Source organism: Gouania willdenowi, chromosome 6 (assembly GCF_900634775.1).
Source record: "Gouania willdenowi chromosome 6, fGouWil2.1, whole genome shotgun sequence".
NCBI classification, from domain to species: Eukaryota; Metazoa; Chordata; class Actinopteri; order Blenniiformes; family Gobiesocidae; genus Gouania; species Gouania willdenowi.
Window position 1 is genome coordinate 34535762 of NC_041049.1, and position 19573 is coordinate 34555334.

Sequence of the window (19573 nt, forward strand, 5' to 3'; positions counted from 1 at the left end):
GGCTCACATACCAGCAGCTGCAGAAGATCCCAGCAAATCAGAGCAGACACACTCCATCCACACTGCAGATGAATTATGTCTGTTCTTAGATCATTTTTAATAAGCTATTTATTCCGCTGTTATCATTCTCTCTTTGACTCGGGACGGACTGCGCTGACTGAAAGCAGTTTGCACCTCTGCCTTTCTTTTTCCTCTTGCTTTGCCGTGTAACTGCTGTGCCAAAAGCCGTGTTAGAGACTTCTGCTAGAATATATGCCATGGGACTGTCCCTACTCTCAGATCGAGAACACTCATAGACTTTTGACGAACAGCTCGAGCAGTCAACAGTAATGTTTAAATGGGATCACCCCATGTTGGTAGAAAGATCTCTGATTGGATGAAGTCCATCGTCACGCACCTGTATTTTCAAAGTTCATTTACAGGACCAGGAGAAGGAGAAGAGATGTCCACTCAGAACACTTTGGATTGCAATATGCAATACAATACAATAAATAAATAAAAATCTCAGGCTCTAAACACAGCTAAACTTATTAACTCTAAAACAGATGTTTTATTGGTCTCTATGATGCATTTGGTTATTGTTGGGTCATTTCAATTTTTGTAGTTACACAATATCCGTTGATCATTTTAAAACCAAAAAATAATATGTTGCTCAGTAACAGTTGTAGAAATGTAACAAATTACTTTACTTCTTTTAAAACATACTAGTAACAAATAAAATGACTGATTTGGAAATATACTACAAAGTACCCATAAAGCAACCCAATTACAGTAACGTGAGTTATTGTCCGTTACTTAACTAAATAGTGTAAAAAAACAAAACAAAAAAACAAATCAATGCCATCTCAAATGTGTTTGAAATATAGATGGCATAAATAAATGCATGCCCTTTAATTATATGCATGAAATAAAATCACAAATGTGTGTGACCTACAGGTCTACGACGTTGCCCACAAGTGGAGCAGCTGTGGGGTTAACAGTGTTAAAGTCAGGGCTTTGGCTCCAGAATCAAAGCAGTTCTAATGATATTAATGTCATGCGTTGTGTTGTGTGTCCCTTTCCTCTCCCTCCGCTGGGCCTCCGCTCTGCAGCCTGCATAGTGCATGGTGCATATAGCCTTCAGATACAGCTTCTCCCTCTTACATCCTCCACTGTGACAAACCTTCAGGGGGCTTTTAGCGTTAGTTCATTCTGCAGCCTCTGGAAAACATCTGATTCATTTTTTTAACCAGAGCCAGATGCGCCAGGCCGTGCGGGAGCGCGCTGGATCGGCTTTAGTGTGTGCGTGAGACTGTCAGCGCGTCCTGAGGGGAGGGAAACCAACTCCGAGTGGACTTTTTCTTTCTTTTTTTTTTTTTTTTTTAAATCTAAACATTTTTTTAAGGTATGAACGCAAATTCCTGCGTCTCATACTGCGATATGACATCCGTGGATTCATATTATTGCGCGTCTCCAGCGCACAGTAGAGACCACCAGGCGAACCCTTTCAGGACCTTCACGAGCTCAGAGAGCAAACACAGCACCACGTTCATCCCGTTTGGTAAAGGACAGGCTTACGGAGAGAGGTCAGGTAGTCCATATGAGCCAGAGTGCCAGTCAGTGGATGGCACAGAGGAGGACACCTTCAACAAGTACCACATCTTCATGCAGCAGCAGACCTGCAAAACCCCGCTGGAGGGCAACGAGCTGCACCCGGACACCGGGACGCACATCTCCTGCTACGGTACACACACACACACACACACACACACACACACACACACACACACACACACACACACACACACACACACACACACACACACACACACACACACACACACACACACACACACACACACAGTAATAATAAGCTTTATAATTATTATTATTAGGGACATTTTCTGTGTTGATGATACATAAGGAGACGCACAAACCAAACTCAGCGTCTTTTTGCGTATTTGTGTCAAACGCAACTCTCTCCCTGCTCATATAGGAACACACACTACTTTTACCTCTTATTTGACTTTATTTGTTTATTTAAAAAAGTTATGTAGGTTAAGAACACGCCGCTAAACTGTAACCAAATATTGAAGACACATGAACTTGAATAAAATGATATTTTAATGTTTTGCATTTGGGCCTATTTAAATGTAATAGTTTTGTACTTGTATGTACTTTAAAATATTTCGGGCCTGATCAATTTTAAAGTCACAATTTTTTCTCTCCAAAATTGAGATATTTTATAGAAAACGTGGTTGTTTTTTATTTTTCTTCAAACAATAATAATAAACACATTTTACGTAACATACAACTTTAAAATCCAGCGTTTAATTAAAACAAAACACCCGCACAAACACAATATATCCATGCACTTCTTACATTTTGAATTGAAAACAATGACTGTTTACATCTCTGCAACTTTCCCTCCATCCTTTATTGGCAATTGGTGTGAGAAATTTGAGCAAAAACATGTTGCTCATCAGGTATACGTAAGAATAAAACGGGCCAGCTGATTTATGAGATGTGTGAGATTCAGTGATGAAATGTGTTATTAAATGTAAGACATATAGAGATAATACTGATAATACAGATTCGTTTCAAGTGAAAGATTTATTGTTATAAATTTTTTCTTTCGATATTGAATTTGGGAATATTTAGTAAGTTTTCCTCTCATTTGCTGCTAATCTAGATTTTAGCAATTAATTTAAAAAATAAATTATACACATTTTTAAAGGAATTTTAATATCCTTTTTGTTTTTAAAGTTTAGAGCATATCAGACTCTTATCCCAGATGTTTACGCTGTCTACATCATAATGTGATTAAAAATGAAACTTCAAGCATCTTTGTCTTCATGCCATCATAACAAAACCCAAAAATTTGATTGTGTCTCATTGGCTCTTGATTTTGGAGGCATTTGGCTCCAACGTCCTTTATTATAAGACAACAGCATTTCTTCGTAAATCCCTTCAAAATAAAAACATCAAGTCATTTTTTTGTAACAGCTGCAACCTTCTTTATTTCAGAATCTGTCATTTATTCTCCATGTAACACATACGTGTTGAACTCTGGCCCTTCAGGGCCGCTGTATTGAATGTGATGTGTTGAATATACTTACCTGATTATGAGGGCTAGGTACAGTATACATAATCAGGCCTGTTTATAAAATACTTTTCTCCATAGGAACACCTAGATTTGGTGTCTCTGCTCTAACACACCTGTATATAAAGATATAGCTCTGCAATAGTAAAGCAAAAAGACGTGTTGCCTGCAGGACTGCAGTCCTCCATGACACTGGCTCCATAACATCCAGAACCACTGTGTTGATTTTGCAAATGTGTTAAAAACAGTGGTTCAAAAATTGGTCACCCCTTCATAACAACTTTTATGATCTACTTCAATATCTTTCAGTCTCAAGACAAGTATGTAGATTATATTGTGTAAACTCACTGAATGATGTGAATACTGCCTCTGCCTTAGAGCAAAACTTTGGTTGCCGATTTCTGTTTCTTTCAATGAATTTATGCAAAACGTGAAGTTAAAAGTGTATTTTTCCTTTTGCCTTCCTTATCCGTTAGTAAATATCCAAAACACCTCAAATATAAGCAACATAGTTGCTACTATATTTTAAACGTACTACATTTAATGTACAAGTAGATCCCCATTATATTTTAAAGTGCAAATGCCCACAACCCACTTAAAAATTGGTCCATGACCCAGTTTTGATTCTCGACCCAAAATTTAAGATCATACTGCAGAGATGTTAAAGCAGTACTCCTCCATCGAAGACATCGTGCAACATGATTATTAAAATGTTGCAGCCAGATGAAGGCATCCTGACTGTGGGGAGGAAACTTTGAGCTTTCGCCAAAGCCTGAGGTGTCGACAGAGTTGTGCTGTTACATGTGGTCCATGATGAGAGATAAATTATTCAAAGCTGACTCTTTATCTTTACTGTTGTGGCAATTCATAGTCCACTGAGACGAGTCCACATGGGAACTTTATACAACACACAGCAAACCACCAGTATAAGGGTGTAACATAAAATTGTTAAAGAATAATGAAAAAGGGAGAGGGAAATGTAATGATAATATTAATAATTTGTTATACTCATTGATTTATTGTTTAAATAATATACTATTATCAGGTCCAGGTCTCAGATGAGAGGGCAAGATAAGAGGGTGAATAAAATAATAAAAAAAAAGCTGTTATTGAAAACATGACTTTTCTGAAAGTTCATTTTCAGCAGCCCCCTGCAATGTGCTTGCACTCAATCAGGGGGCCACGTACCACTGGTTGGGAATAAATTAACTGAAGCACAAAAACAAGTTTGTAAAATATATTTGCTATTATCCTTTAATAGACATGAACATATGCTGTCCAAAGTTAATAATTTAAACACCATTTATTTTGTGTTTTCAAAGTTGTCAATATATTGAATAATTTGAAAAATACAGTTACAATGTTGAGAAAAATATCTAAAAGATTTAAACCATCAAAATTATTTTGAAAATTAAAATAGAAACAAATGAAAATATTTGGAATGTTTTTATATGAAATAATTAAAAAAAAGTTTTGTTAAATTTGATTTGGATTTTTTTTTTTTTTACAAATCTAAAAAAACAAACCAAAAAAAAAACCTTACATAAATCCCATCTTACATGGTTCAAAAGTAATAATGTGGAGTAGCCTAATAAAAAAAAAAAACCCAATGCATTTAAAGTCTGTGTAAATCAGAAATACATTTGTGTTATGAGTTTGTCACACCACACAAACATGTGTCATTGACCACTAACAAATTTGAAAAATGAAAAAAATCACTAAGTATATAAAATTAGTTCTCAAAATCATAGAAAAACTCTGTGCTCTGAAACACTGGGAGCGTGTCAGTTAGAGGTGCTGGAACCACGCCCATACGTGAAAATGGCGCTGCCTCCGATAACTGTGTCTATGGGAGAAAGCAGTGTGAAAGCGGCTCCAGCAATAGTGCCTAATTGTCCAAAAGTGCTCAGATCGAGCCAAACAAGGTTGAGTCCGAATATGTGTAACTCACCTGGATAGAGTCAGGACTGCGCCGCTGGAGGTGAAACACCCAATCGCGGTGCAAAAAAATGCTCATTTAATGGAAAATGTGGCACCAGCGGACACGAATAATTGCCCCGAGTCTGAATATGTGGTTTGTTTTTGGCTAGGGGCCGTATTGCGCCCGCTAGAGGCCGCAGAAATTTGGTGTGTTTCAGCAGCAGGGTCGGGTTTATGCTAATGATGGCTCCTTTACGTAATGTAATTGAATTATAAATGGTTGAATGACTTTTCACATGTTTTAAGGAATACATTTATGACCTATTTATTGTGTTTAGAAGAAAATGGCAGAATTTGCTTTACTTAGAATTTAAGGCTGCTTATTGGGGTCCATGGTATTCAGTGAGTCATTGTTGTGGGACACTAACATTTTCAACTGTTTTTACAACAATGGACAAAATCAAACCTCCCTGATCTAAAGTGAAGCTAAGGAATGCATGCCAGCCCTGCAGGAGAGGTCTGCATTAATGTAAGTCAGATGTGCATAACTGACTCCTTTAGTTCATACTCCCTAAACATCAGATCTCCAATGCTACGCTGTCTTAGAGATGACAAAGTAGGGTTGGTTTATGTAACCTTGTTTCAACAAAATGTGTACAAATAAGCAGCTTGGACAGGGAGGTTAAAGCCAGAGAGACTGGGAGAAGTAAAAATGTTAGTGGGAGAGATGTATATGTGTGGGGATACCTGTTTACATGAAAGCACTTAAATCGTACTTGATCAGTAAAATAAATTAATCCATTCATATATTTTCCATGCGCTTGCTCCTCTTCTGGGTCACAGGGATCATTCAAATACAGTAAAAAACAACAACTTTTTTTACATGGCTTATATAGCTGTGACTTTTAACTTTTTGGGTTATAAAATGAATTAATTGCCTTTATTGGCTTAATTTTTTAGACTTCATTTTCTTTCTCAACATAAAATTAAGTTTTTTTCTTACATTTATATCCTATTTAAAATATGTATTGAATAGTCTCCCATACTCTCACAGTCTCTTACTGTATCCCTAATGGTACAGGTACTCCCATTTGGTGAGCTTGCAGTTAAAACAGCTTTTACATGTTTGTATGCTTGCCATTATCCTGCCTAAGGATGTTTGTGAAAATAAGAACATTCAACTTTAGAGACATCCATCAGTCAGCCATTTCATTTCTTATTCCAGATAAGCAGTGAGGGAGAAGTACCATGGTACTGTTCTGCTCATAGGTCATTGATGCTAAAGCCTAATGCTTGTAGCACTTAACACAAGAGAGGTCCTCAGTATTATTCCAGGGTAGGACCTGGAAAACCTATGTGTGAATCGTGAATATTCTTCCTGTGCTTATGTGGGTTTAACAGCGGTGGGGGCTTGTTTGGGGGGCAGGGTACTTTTGGTCTTTCCCAACATCAAAAATATCTTGCAACTTTGGTTGAAGCTGACCAAAAAGAATCAATACATTTAGGGAAAGAAACCCCTGCCCAACTTGTTTTGATTGTGGCCATCCAGTGAGATCTGAGACAAATCCTCATCATCTTAACAACAAAATACAACCCCTGGGAACGTCAAAAGCCTCCTGTCACAATAATATGCTCCGAGCACATGTTAAAAATCCTTAGGGGAAATAATGTCACAGAATATGTACCGTATGCTCCAAAGACTAACACATTGTGTCAGGTTTAACAAAAAGCAAATGCTACACCTATGTGATCATGCCAGTGTGCATAAGTGAAGAAGAATATATTAGAATGTATAATGAGAGAGAGGGGAAAAGGATGAATTCCTGATGTGTTCAGAGTGAAAAACCTACGTGAACACACAAGCAACTTGTGCTGTCAGAAGAAATACATACAGGTGAGCTACATTTTCCTTCTTAAAATGGAAAGTATTACATTTGTGTGTTATAATGAAGTAAATACCTATGTTTTGAAGAAGTTTTACTTTATTTATCCAATTCCCAGTACTTTAAGTGGAAAAAAGGAAGTGCCGGTACCAGGGGCATAACACCACATTTTGGGCCCTGGGTACAAACCATGTTGTTGGGTCCCTACTGTAAGTTATGTTTTTTCCACCTAAAAACTATGTTAGTATTATTGTATTATTATATAAGCTTTCTTTTTTCTTCACAGTAACCTAATGACTCCATATCCATTGCTTTTATTTTATAAATCTGTTCTGCTATATTTTAGTGGTTTATTGAATATTGTGTTTGTGACATACTTTTGCTACAATTTAGTGGGGGCTGGTACATTTTTTGTGGGGTTGGAAGGGGGATACAACTAAAACTAATAATAATAATTATAATAATAATAATAGTAATAATTAAAACTGCAAGCAGTGATAAAGGGCACGCGCACCTGCCGTGTCTGTCGAGGCTCGAGGCTACTCCTTCCTACTGGCCACGTTCAAAATTAATTCCGTACAGCACGAGGTCTGGTTGCAGAGTTGGGCATCTGTCTCCCACAAACGTCTGTGTGGTGCCAGTGAAAATGATTATGTTTCATAAAATGTATTTACTGTATTCTCTAGAACAGGGGTTAGGGTTATGGGGTTCAGTATGGGGCGTGCCTCTGCGGGGGGGTGCCAGAGTTCTTCAGGGGAGGTGCGACGTGCAAGAAAAAATGCACCCAAAAAAATTGTGGTGATCTTTCTCAGAAAAAGCAGAAGAAGAAAGGGGGCGTGTGTCATGTGACAGCCTGTATGCAGGTGTTTCTGAGGGTTTTTTTGTCTCTTGTCTCTTATGGTGTCGTGTCTATGGTGGGTTTCTCAAGCGTCTGATCACAGGTGTGAATGTGCATAGGTGATCTACTCCGTCTCAATTTTCATTCAATTTAAAAAAGCTTTATAGGCATGAACAACATATTTAAATTACCAAAGCAAGTGTGACATTGAACAATGTACAAACAAAAATACATTAAAGACACTACATTACAAAAATAATAAATGTTAAGAAATAGCAACATTCATGTGGTAACATTTATGTCTCCCTGTCTGTTTTCGTCCCTCTGTGTGTCTCCATGTTCTCTGTCTGTCTTAAGTGTGTGTGTGTGTGTGTGTGTCAGTGTGTGCGTGTGTGTGTGTGTGTGTGTGTCAGTGTGTGTGTGTGTGTGTGTGTGTGTGTGTGTGTGTGTGTGTGTGTGTGTCAGTGTGTGTGCGTGTGCGTGTGTGTGTGTGTGTGTCAGTGTGTGTGTGTGTGTGTGTGTCAGTGTGTGTGTAACCTGACAGTGAGGACCAGTTTGGAGAAGAGTGAGAAATCAGTCACACAAGCATAACCTTTGAAAAATAGAGATTAACAACATAACATAGCCGCTGGGAATATTTTGAGCAAACTTTGCTATATTAGGGTCAAGTACCTAATTAACAACAACTTTAAACCTCATATCAATTGAACAAACCAGTTATGAGATAAAATGCTTTTCAGCTGTGCTTAAGAAGACAGGAGGTGATCACAGAGGACTTATGTTTAATAAAATTGTCATATAAATTGAATCGTTCCATTCAAACAAGGTTAGTAAGCTACTAATAACGACTAAAAGCATGTAAAATGGTGCTTCCTGCATAAAGCAGTGATATTAAATATTACTATTGGCTAAGAAAAAACACATATCTGTAAAAAGTTAGAGTGACAGACTTCTTTGTAGACCATAGGGTGCAGTGTGTGAAATGTCAGCCATAGAAAGCTGATTACGTAGAGACAGGTTTGAGCCTCCTCAGACCTTCCTATGATTTTTAATGAATTTTTGAATGTTTGTGAAAAAACATCTCATGCTCACAAGTAGGTGGTGCTGTGTCTACAGTCAGTTATTTTATTTGGTATGTGTTAATTGTCTTAAAGTGATAATTTGTGTGAAGTTTCAGATCGATCAGACCATGTACAGCAAAGATATTACATATTTACTGTTTCAGGGGTTTAAAATGGCAATCTCGACCAGAGTTGAAGGCTTGCCACGCCCACACTGTGTGAGATATGGAAAGACTTTTAAGACCTATTGACTTCTCATCAGTTCTTTAGTGATGTGCACAAGTTTCAGGCCTCTATGATGATTTTTCTTGGAGCTAGAGGCTAAAATGTGAGTCCATTAAATTGAATTAAAATTAATTTTGATTAAAAATCACAGCGTTTAGAACATGGCTTCAAGAGACATTTTCTTAATTTATTCTATAAGCCTGTAAATTTTGAGATGTCTACTGCAAATGTGCGTGAGGGGCTGCTATTTAAAAGTTCAAGGGGGCACTAGAGAGCCAATTTTTAAAAAGCAATTACAAAAACGTTTTGAAATTTTAGGTTTTGGTACCCTTAACTTACATTGCAGGTTTCGTCACTTGCAAACATTTCTAACTACTACAATTGAGACATGACGCTCTACCACAGGAAGTGTGTTACGTAAAAACTCATCATCTTCATGACAAATGATCGTCCACTTATCCAGAGCATTTTTGAACACAGAAGACTTGTCAAGTGAATTTGTCAGGTCATTGCCTGTGGAATGTGTTCTCCGTTCTGCAGATAACTTTGGGTTTTGATTGAATGAGTTTGGCTGAGTTATTCGAAAATTTACAGTTTTAAAATTGATGAAAATTTAGCACCTCCTGTAGGCCTGGCATTGTGGTAAAAACACAGTTTTTAGGAACAGTGGGGTCTCCAACTTGTCAAGAACATAAATCCTACATTTCATGTGGAAATTATGAACATTCTAGGAGGAGTTTGCTTTTAAAGATGGTGTGGTTTGGCCAAAAATTGAGAGAAAGTGCTAAATTTGGCCTGCTAAATTCAAAATTGCAGACTTCCTGTTGAATTTAGGTTATAGGTCCAAACTATATTTTTCCTAGTTACAGTCCCCTGCATATACCTACTGAATGCCATCCAGCGAGTTCAAACCAGTGAAAAGTTAAACTCTAGACGGCGCTAAGGAGTCCTGAAATTACATTAAAAAACTACAAAATTTTTCACCCAAACTGTGTCATCCTGCCAAATTTCATGAAATTGCATGCCTGGGAAGGACCTCACAACTCCAAGTAAAGTGGCAGTTAAATAATATTATTAATAATAATAATAATAATAAGAAAAATCTTTTGGGGAACAGTCGGGCGTTCACACCACTTCTGGTGCTCGAGCCCTAATAATGAGGCGTTTTGAGGAAGGTGGGCAAGCTGGAAAAAGTTCCGGTATACAACTCATGCTGGTTAAAAGTCCCTGTACACTGTGGGGTCAAATTTAAAAGTGGTAGTACTGCGTAACGTCGCATACAGACCCACTTAAAGCACTGCATTGCCTCATGACTAGTCAGAACCTATGCAGCTTTATCTGCAACAAAGTGTTTTCCTGCATTGCTACTCATACTTTAAATATCCACTGACATTTACTCATCTCAAATAAGAACTTTAGTCCACCTGGTTTTCAGGTCAAAAACATTTTGAAAATCACAAAATACAAAAAACCTTGGAAATATTAGTTACAACGCAGGGTTTAAACATTCATCTTCCTCAAAATACAATGAGACAAATAAATAATGAATGAATTTGGGGATTATGTTAAAGAAAACAGACTGTATATTTTATAATACTAGTACAGTGCCTGTTAGAAGTATGTATTCATATAGTGGGAGCTCAAGTACAGTTGTCAATTATGGCCAAATGAGAATATGTTTGAAGGATGGCTGTACAAAGAGGTGTACATACTCTGTACTATGTAGTGTTATAAAGGGGTTTATTTGCAGGTGCAAAGTAAAATAGTGTGTGCGATTTCCCTGGCTTAATTTTATGGGACATGCGCATGATAAATGTGTTTTTTTTATTCATTTTTTTTTTACTCATTTTCATATTTTTGTTGTTGTTTGGTGTATTTTTCTGTAATGTATGTTTTTTGGAGTCATGTTGTATGTTTTTTGAGCCTTTTTTATATTTTTGTGCATTTCTGTTGTTGTTTTGTGCATTTTTAGCATAAATGTTGTTTAGTTTATTGTTTTATTTTACTCATTTAGTATATTTTTATTATAAATACCTTACGTGTGGTGAGGGCATGTGCGCATGTGTGTGCGTGCTCCCGTGAAATGTTTGAGACTCTGATAACCAAACTCCATAGCCATTGTAGCGCCAATCAGAAAAGTAACAAAACTGTGCAAAACAAAACGTAAAGCTCCAAACTACATGAGTGAGTAAGTGAATTAAAGTATTATCTACAATTCGGCTGTTTTTTTAAAAAAAACAAAAATCATTGTTTACCTTCAAACTGAGTGGTCAGAGTTTAGCTTCCATGCACGGCACCACAGAGAATCTGCAGTTTTCCAGATGGAGAATTGAAACAGTGCGTTAGTGAGCAATTATGTCTATACTAAAAAGACAGAAAGGTCTGTGTGTGTGCACGCGTGTGTGTGTGTGTGTGTGGAGTGAATATCTGCCCGACACGGTGCGAGTTCGACCTGAAACTTTGTCAACGGCTCCCAAATACCCCGAGTGTGTGTGTCTGTTATTTTGGAGTAATTTGGTCATTTAAAAATGTTTATTTTAATTTTATTTCACTTCTGGACGGCCCCTGAGGTCAAAACCTATTCAGCTTTTGACCTGAGATCGTGAGGGGCGCTAGCGCACCATCTATATCTATTTCACTGCACAGCTCACTTCCTGTGAGTGCCAGAGCTCCTGTGGACTACTTTTTTACTGTTCCTTATTGGTGATGACGTTTCAAATCGTTTATTTTCATGTTAGTTTGACTGTTCGCTATTTAGACCGGACAGAGCTCACCCGGAAGTCATTGACGGCAATGGCTGCTGTGTTGAAAGCTGCACATTTATCCGCAGTGTGTGTGAGAACTAATGGAGGAGATTAGAGTCCCAGGTAGAGAGTCTCACACACACATGTCAATCAGCTTCACTATCGATCACCGTCTACGTGACATGCGTGCAGGTACGTAAGTGTGTGAGTGTATAACGGACCATCATTTAGTCCGGTTACAGTCTGTGTCACGACACCTGTCCATAGCGTGGTAGTGACTGTAGTGTTATGCTCTGAGTCAGATCTAAGTGTTTACATGTTACGTAGACTGTGCTACATAGTGAAGGCCAGATGTTTACTGCAGCTTCACTCACGACACACCTGCCACTACATCTAACTACTGAAAATAGATACGTTTAGTGAAAGTTAGGCAGGCACACACACACTAAACAACAACAAAAATATGAAAATGACTCAGAATGCACAAAACTAAATATTTATACAAAAAATACACAAAAGACAACAGAAATGGAAAAAACTACACTAAAAAAAGATACAAAATGACTCCAGAATCACACTACTTAAGGCAACAAAAAACAATAATTATACAAAAAATGCACAAATAACATAAAACAAAAAACTAAACAATATTTATACAAGAAGTACACAAAACGACAATAGAAATGCACAAAAATGTACAAAAAGGCTCCAAAAACACACAAAATGATTCTAAAAAACATATATTACAGAAAAATACACAAAACGACAAGAAAATGACTCAAAATACACTCAATTAAATACTTATACAAAATTGCACAAAAAGACAACAGAAAGATACAAATAATGACTCCAAAAACATACATTTCGAAAAATTCAACAAAAATATGAAAATGGCTCAAAATACACAAAACTGAATATTTACACAAAAAATACAAAAAAGTGACCACTGAATCACTACAATGGCAACAAAAAAAAACAATAATTATACAAAAAATGCACAAAAACACACCAGAAAGATACAAAAATACACATGACTCCAAAAAACATATATTACAAAAAAATTTTAAATAAAAAAAAAAACAGCAAACATTTATGCACAAAAAGACAACAGAAAGACACACAAATACACGACTCCAAAGAACATTACGTTACAGAAAAATACACCAAACAAAAAAGTATAAGAGTGATGATGAAGTCATGCACACGTCCCATAGAATTAAACCAGGAAAATTGCACCCACATTTTGCACCCGCAAATATACCCCTTATGCTCCCACATGAATGCATACTTCCGACGGGCACTCTACATTACAGAAAAATACACCAAACAAAAAAAATATAAAAAAATATTAAAAAAAACAAAACATTTATTATGCGCATGTCCCATAGAATTAAACCAGGGAAATTGCACATGCTATTTTACTTTGCACCTGCAAATATACCCCTTTATAATGCTACAGAGTATGTTGTCATTATTATGCCCATAATTGACAACTCTACTTAAGCTCCCACTATATGAATACATACTTCCAACAGGCACTGTACCTATGTTATATTTGATTAGATAATACTAATATAAATGTTCTCTTTCATACAGTTTTCATGTTGTTTCGTTATTCAGATTTTGTGATTTGCATTGACATGTAATTTGACCACTTGCGCAGCTTCATCTGAAGAGCTAATGTTTTGAAAGTAGTGAGTCGCTCCTTCACTTGAAAGATCAATAGATAATTAACAGGGAAAACATTTTTCTTAAGGATTGTTAGCAGAAGGTCTGATAACCTATACAGTAACAGCAATGCATTAAGTCTGATTACATCATAGAAACATGAAACCTAGTTGTGAAGGCCAACTTCTGTATCTTTCTCTTTAATCACTGACCACAGATTTTCTTTTGTTTTCAACAGAATTTAATATTATCACAAAATAAAACCAACCAATCTATTGCAGCAGCTTAGCCCAAGGTTGGATAGAAGCAATGAGGTCATGGTTGTGCTGATTTCCCAGGAGCTGAGGCTAAACAGAGAGATCGCTCTGTTTTCCAGGGAAATTCTTGCGTGAGCCATTGGCATAGCTCTCTCCTCAGGAACATGTGGGAGCCTCCCTTCCACTGAGGAAACAACGAACAACATCAGGTCATGGACTGTGCAGTGTCAAAAAAACGTGCGGAACCAACACAAGATGGAAAATGTCACTTGTTGTCACATAAAACAAAAGAACTATTTCTTTTCATGTGGTCCATTAAAAATGATGGATGTGAAAAGCTTTGTTGACCTGCTCACTGCTTTAAAAGCCCATTTTAGAGTATTTGGTTTAAAAGCATTCCCTTCCCCATTTAGTGTTTGGTCATTAACCCTTCCCCAGGTTACTAATTTATAGTGTTTCTTTTATTTGGCTTCACTTGACCCTCCTAGTCCCATTCCATAAAAACTGAGATGGTGTCCTGTTGCTTTACAGCCAGTTAAATTACACTTTGATGTTTTCTCTCTGTTTTCTGCAGTGATTAAATTGCTGACCGACCCTTGTAAATATGTGACCTCGGCTAACTGAAGAGGTCTGCAGCTTGTCAAAGTCAAAGCTGGCACACGATTTGAATCACGGCATGATTTTCAGCACATTCAACGCTGATGCACGCTGAAAACATTAGCAAACACACACGCACGCACAAAATTCTGCAAGTGCCAAATAATTCACAGCCAGAGGAATTTTGGCTCCTGTAAGAAAGTGGTGTGATGGTTGTACTCTTCAAAAGAGTCAGCTCAGCATGCAACTGTAAGATGTTTGTGGCAGAAACATTTTTTCTTTGTGGTTAGCGTCACAGTGGGAAGAGGGATGAGTAGAGTAACAGACAGGGAAATCATGCAGATTCCAACATGAAACGTGGCAATAAAAGCCTGTGTAATGCTGAAATCAGCAAATAATGGAGTTATTAAATCATAGATCTTTTGCTTAAAGTCCGTGTAAAGCAAATTCAGCCATTTTCTTCAAAACACATTAAATAGGTCATAAATGTATTCCTTAAAACATGTAAAATGTCATTCAACCGTTTATAATTTAATTGTGGAGCCAGTCTTCATAAAATGTGTCTCAAATTTCTGTGTTCAAGATTTATTTATTTATTTATTTTGTTCAAGATTTAATGGGTGGGTCAGAAATCAGCTATGATTTCTGACCCACCCATTAAATCTTGAACAAAGAAAAAAAAAAAAAGAAATCATAGCTGAGTTATGTAAAGGAGCCATCATTAGCATAAACCCGACCCTGCTGCTGGAGAACACCAAACTTCTACGGCTTCCAGCGTGCGCAATTTGGCCCCTAGCCATAAACAAACCACATATTCAGACTCGGGGGGGAATTATTCATGTCCGCTGCTGGTGCTACATTTTCCATGAAATGAGCACTTTTTTTGCACCGTGATTGTGTGTTTCACCTACCCGGCGGGAGAGATGCACATATTCGGACTCGGGCGGAGCAGACCTTTCCACTGACACCTCGTTTGGCCCAGATCCGAGCACTTTTGGAAGCATTATCAACGCTGGAGCCGCTTTCACACTGCTCTTTCCCATAGACACAGTACACGGAGGGGGCGCCCTTCCCGCGTGTGGGCGCCTCTAACTGACACGCCCCCAACGTTTCAAAGCACAGAGAAGTGCTTGTTTTTCCGTGATTTTGAGACCTAATTTTATATACTTAACAATTTTTGAATCAATGAAACATGTTTCTGTAATGTGACAAACTCATAAAAAATTTAATGATACTAAGCTTGCTGCTAATTGGGAGGAATACAAACGTCTGTGAAACATCTGCAATACTCAGACTAGAAATGCTAAATTTAACTATCACAAAAACAGTCTAACAAATACATTTAAAAATCCCAAAGCAAATAAATAATTTAACAGGAAAAAACATTTCTTAGGCCACAAATATGCTTATTAAAGCTGCTATCCGGAGTTTCTGAGAGGGCGTCTCGATGTCCCGCCCTCACCAGCCTCACATCCTCCCCCTGTCTCTGCAATCTACCAAAAGCCACGTCTCTACTTTTCTGCACGGAACATAACAAGGTCGTATCGGGTCGCATTGATATAGGTCTATGGGTCAGGTAAGAGCCAAAATCATATTTACCTGTTTGCTGTTGTGACGCGCGGCCTTGTTTCCGTGCACAGTTCCACATTCACTTTGATTGACAGTCTCAAAAACAGTCAAAGCCTTTTGACTGAGTGCAGTCGGCGATCATTTCCAGTTGTATAGGGGTCTATAGGACGAAGGAGGGACTTATAGACATTAATGTGTATGATTGACCACCGACAGTAGACCATAGTAATAGACTAGTTATGTATTTTTTTGCATTTAAAAAATATCATACATAAGCATAGATTTGTCAGAAAGTCAGAATATCAGCTTTAATGATGTAGTTACAAATGACTCTGATACCATCGCAAATGCCGCTAATCAATATTTCTCTCATTGCCTCAGGTTCAGTCTCCTCATGCTTCTGTTTCCTCTAATGAGGTTCCACCTGGCTGCACTTTCTCCTTCTTAAGGGTTAACCCAGCTGAGGTGGAACAGATCATAAATGGGCATTCTCCTAGCAGTGCTGGTCCTGACGGCATTGAGGCCAAGTTTATCAAGCTTGCCTCTCATGTTCTGTTTTCCTTTTGCATAACTGTTAAACTTGTCATTTAATACCTGTGAAGTTCCTTCTGCCTGGAAATGTGTGACGGTAATACCTCTTCACAAAGGGGGTGACACTAGCAACATAAATAATTATAGCCCCATTTCAATTATTAATAGTATAGTTAAAGTATATGAAAAAATGTATTCAATCAACCATCAGAACACCAATCATCCAAAAATCTCCATTTCAATGTGGCTTCAGAAAGCAGTCTGCATTACAAAAATTTACCAATTATATTTTTTCTGGTTTTGACAATAGTTTGCTTACTGGTGCTTATAGATCTCACAAAAGCATTCAATATGGTTGATCATTACTTGCTTTTAGACAAGCTTAATTCTATAGGCCTAGATAGGTCCTCGCTTCTCTGGTTCAATTCTCCATCTTCATCATCGGCAGGAGTGTGTCTTTTACAAAGGCAGCTATTCTGAATTTTCTTATATAGAAAGGGGTGTGCTGCAAGGTTCTTCTCTGGGTCCACCCTTATTTTCAATATTTATTAATGCCCTTCCCCTTGCATGTAAGGACTGTTATATCTAGCTTTATGCTGATGACCCTGTGATTTATTCTTCTAAATCCAATATCACTGACATCCAGCACTCAATTCAGCTTGACTTCAATTCAGTTCAGGTACGGCTAGAATCTAACAAACTGTCACTAAAGCAATCAAAATCAAAATTTATGTTGTTTCAGAAGTGAGTCCGTCCTGTTTCTGCTAATGTGATCAAACTCACTTTTTCTGATATGTCACCAGTCCCAGTTGTTGATCAATTCAAATATTTCGGCTTACGGCTTGACTCTTCACTCTCTTTTAAAACTCATCTACAAACGATCACAAGTAAAATTTCATATCGATTAAAACTACTTTATCAATCTGTGAGCTGCTTCAGTTTCTCAGTTATAAAAAGGATAATTTCACAGTTGATACGTCCCATTCCTGATTGCAGTGATATAATTTATCAAAACACTACTGCCTCCATCCTCCAACCACTTAATGTCACCTACAACAGCCTGTGTAGGTCTATCCTCCACTGTCCTTTTAGAACTCACCACTGGCTCACTCTGGCATCCAGACAACAGCTTCACTGTTATTATTTATATGCAAATCTATTAATCTCAGTTTTCCTGATGATCTAAAACAATATTTGATTCCTCTTCGATCCTCTTACAGTTTACATTACTTAAATTAATCATACCTTAGAGTCAAAAAAGAAGTTGGGAAACACTCATTTAAATATAAAGCTCTGTTTGATTGGAACATACTCCCACTAGAAATCCACTCTCTATCTTCTCTGCCTCTGTTTAAAATGCTCTTGTGCACCATCTCCATAACTCATGTTGTAAATATTTATTTAGTCTGTTTTGCTGTATCTAACATTTGATGCAATCTTGAGGACCCCCTCAAAAATGAGAGGATTCATCTCAAGGGGCTTATCCTCTAAATAAATAAATTTGATATGTCAAGGTTTTACGTAATGTTAGAAGTAACTATAAACTTAAGCATATGTTTTATATCTGAAGAAGTAGATTACCTACCTCTGTAAAAAAAAAGGGTTTTCTGTGACAGGCTTTGAGCTTCAGAGCCATTGAAAAAGCCTTATTATTATTATAATTATGAAATACTGCCGGTACACCATTTGAAATTCACCAGTCTAGAGGATTTGTTAGTTTTTATCACACTGACAAAACCTCACCAAAAACCAAAGAAAGTCTTCTAAGTTTCCCTTACATTTGACAGTTTCCTGAAACTTATCCAGGCTATGCTCACCTGGCTTTTCTTCTACTCGGCTGCACACTTTTTCAATGCATATGTGCCTTGCTCAGTGGCATTACTACATTCTATCTCATATGCAAATATCAGCCAGAAACCTGGAGTTGAACTTTTTATTTAAAAAAAGAAAAGAATTGCAGCTGTGCTCCTGCCCGTGGCTAGAATGAAATTACTGTCCAACACTAGAGAATAAGGGTCTGACTCAGAGATGGGTGATGTTACAACATCTGCCTATATGGAGACTGTAAAATGATTTGACAGGTATGCTATGGCAATGTGAGGTCATGAACTCCTGGTGAGTGGTGTTGTTCCATTAGCGTCTCAGTAGAGGTAGGTCTGAGTCGCAGACAGAGTGGGAGAGGCCTGCAGTGTTAATGGAAACACTACATCTTGCATGAGCAAGAGGCCAAATAAACCACAAAAACAAACATGCATGTTGCAGACCACCGCCTAGCTTCATCACCCTAGAACTATTCAGTCTTCATGTATTGGCAGAGGAAGGAGGTGGTGAAAGGAGGTATGTTATATCAAGGATAAGTGACATACATATATACCAACTTATACAATAGTTAGTTCTGAGCAAGTAATTTGATTGGACAATAGACATTCCAAGAGTGCTGATATAGGCTGTCTTGTAAATGGCATACTAACATTCTACTCGTACTAAGTTTGACATCAAAATGAGCATGTCGTGGATTCACATTAGATAGTATGGAAAGATTGAGTACCTCAGAAATATCCTGATGTATACAATATGGGGAAATGTTTTAAGTATGCACGGTGGGCACACTAGTCATAGAATATCTCCTTTCCTATGCACTTTTCCTTAACCCCTGCAAAAGTTAAGGAAAGGAGGCTCATTGCTTCCTTTATAACCTCCTTTAGCCTAGCAAACACTGATGCATCCTTTACCAAAGGAGACGAGATAATGCTGCCCCACAATTCCTTTAAGCGACAACATTTAAAAGGACCCTCTCACGTTCATGGAAAATTGATTTACATTCAAACCTTGTGATATTTGAGATTATCAGCAGTTAGAGGCACCAGGGAAAGTGTTATAAATACACTTTTAGTAGTCCATGTTCGGAAATTAGTAGTTTTTTCACCACGGCAGACGTCACTAAACTTCACTGCTGTCGGATTATAACATCACCTAGTGCAATTGTGTCTGATTGTCAAAACAACGTCATCGCCTTTCCCTAACTCCTTTAGGAAGTCTCCACACATCTTTCCTTAACCCAATGATGTCATCCAGGGGGTTAAAGAAAAGTGAATGGGAAAGGAGATAGGAGGGATTATTTGAACGCACCGCCCATGATGCATTGCGAGCAGAAGGTAAAATGGTCCTGTGACCAGCTTCAAGCTAAAAATCAAACCT

At 37.6% G+C, this 19573-nt stretch overlaps 1 protein-coding gene across 1 annotated transcript in view; it reads left to right on the top strand.

Annotated features, from left to right (window-relative positions):
* The first annotated feature begins 1386 nt into the window (after positions 1 to 1386).
* Positions 1387 to 19573, top strand: part of alx4b (ALX homeobox 4b) — a 35797-nt gene continuing 17610 nt past the window's right edge. The window contains exon 1 of the mRNA XM_028449025.1: positions 1387 to 1723. Within this exon, the coding sequence (XP_028304826.1) occupies positions 1387 to 1723 (337 nt within the window). The remainder of the gene's footprint in view (positions 1724 to 19573) is intronic.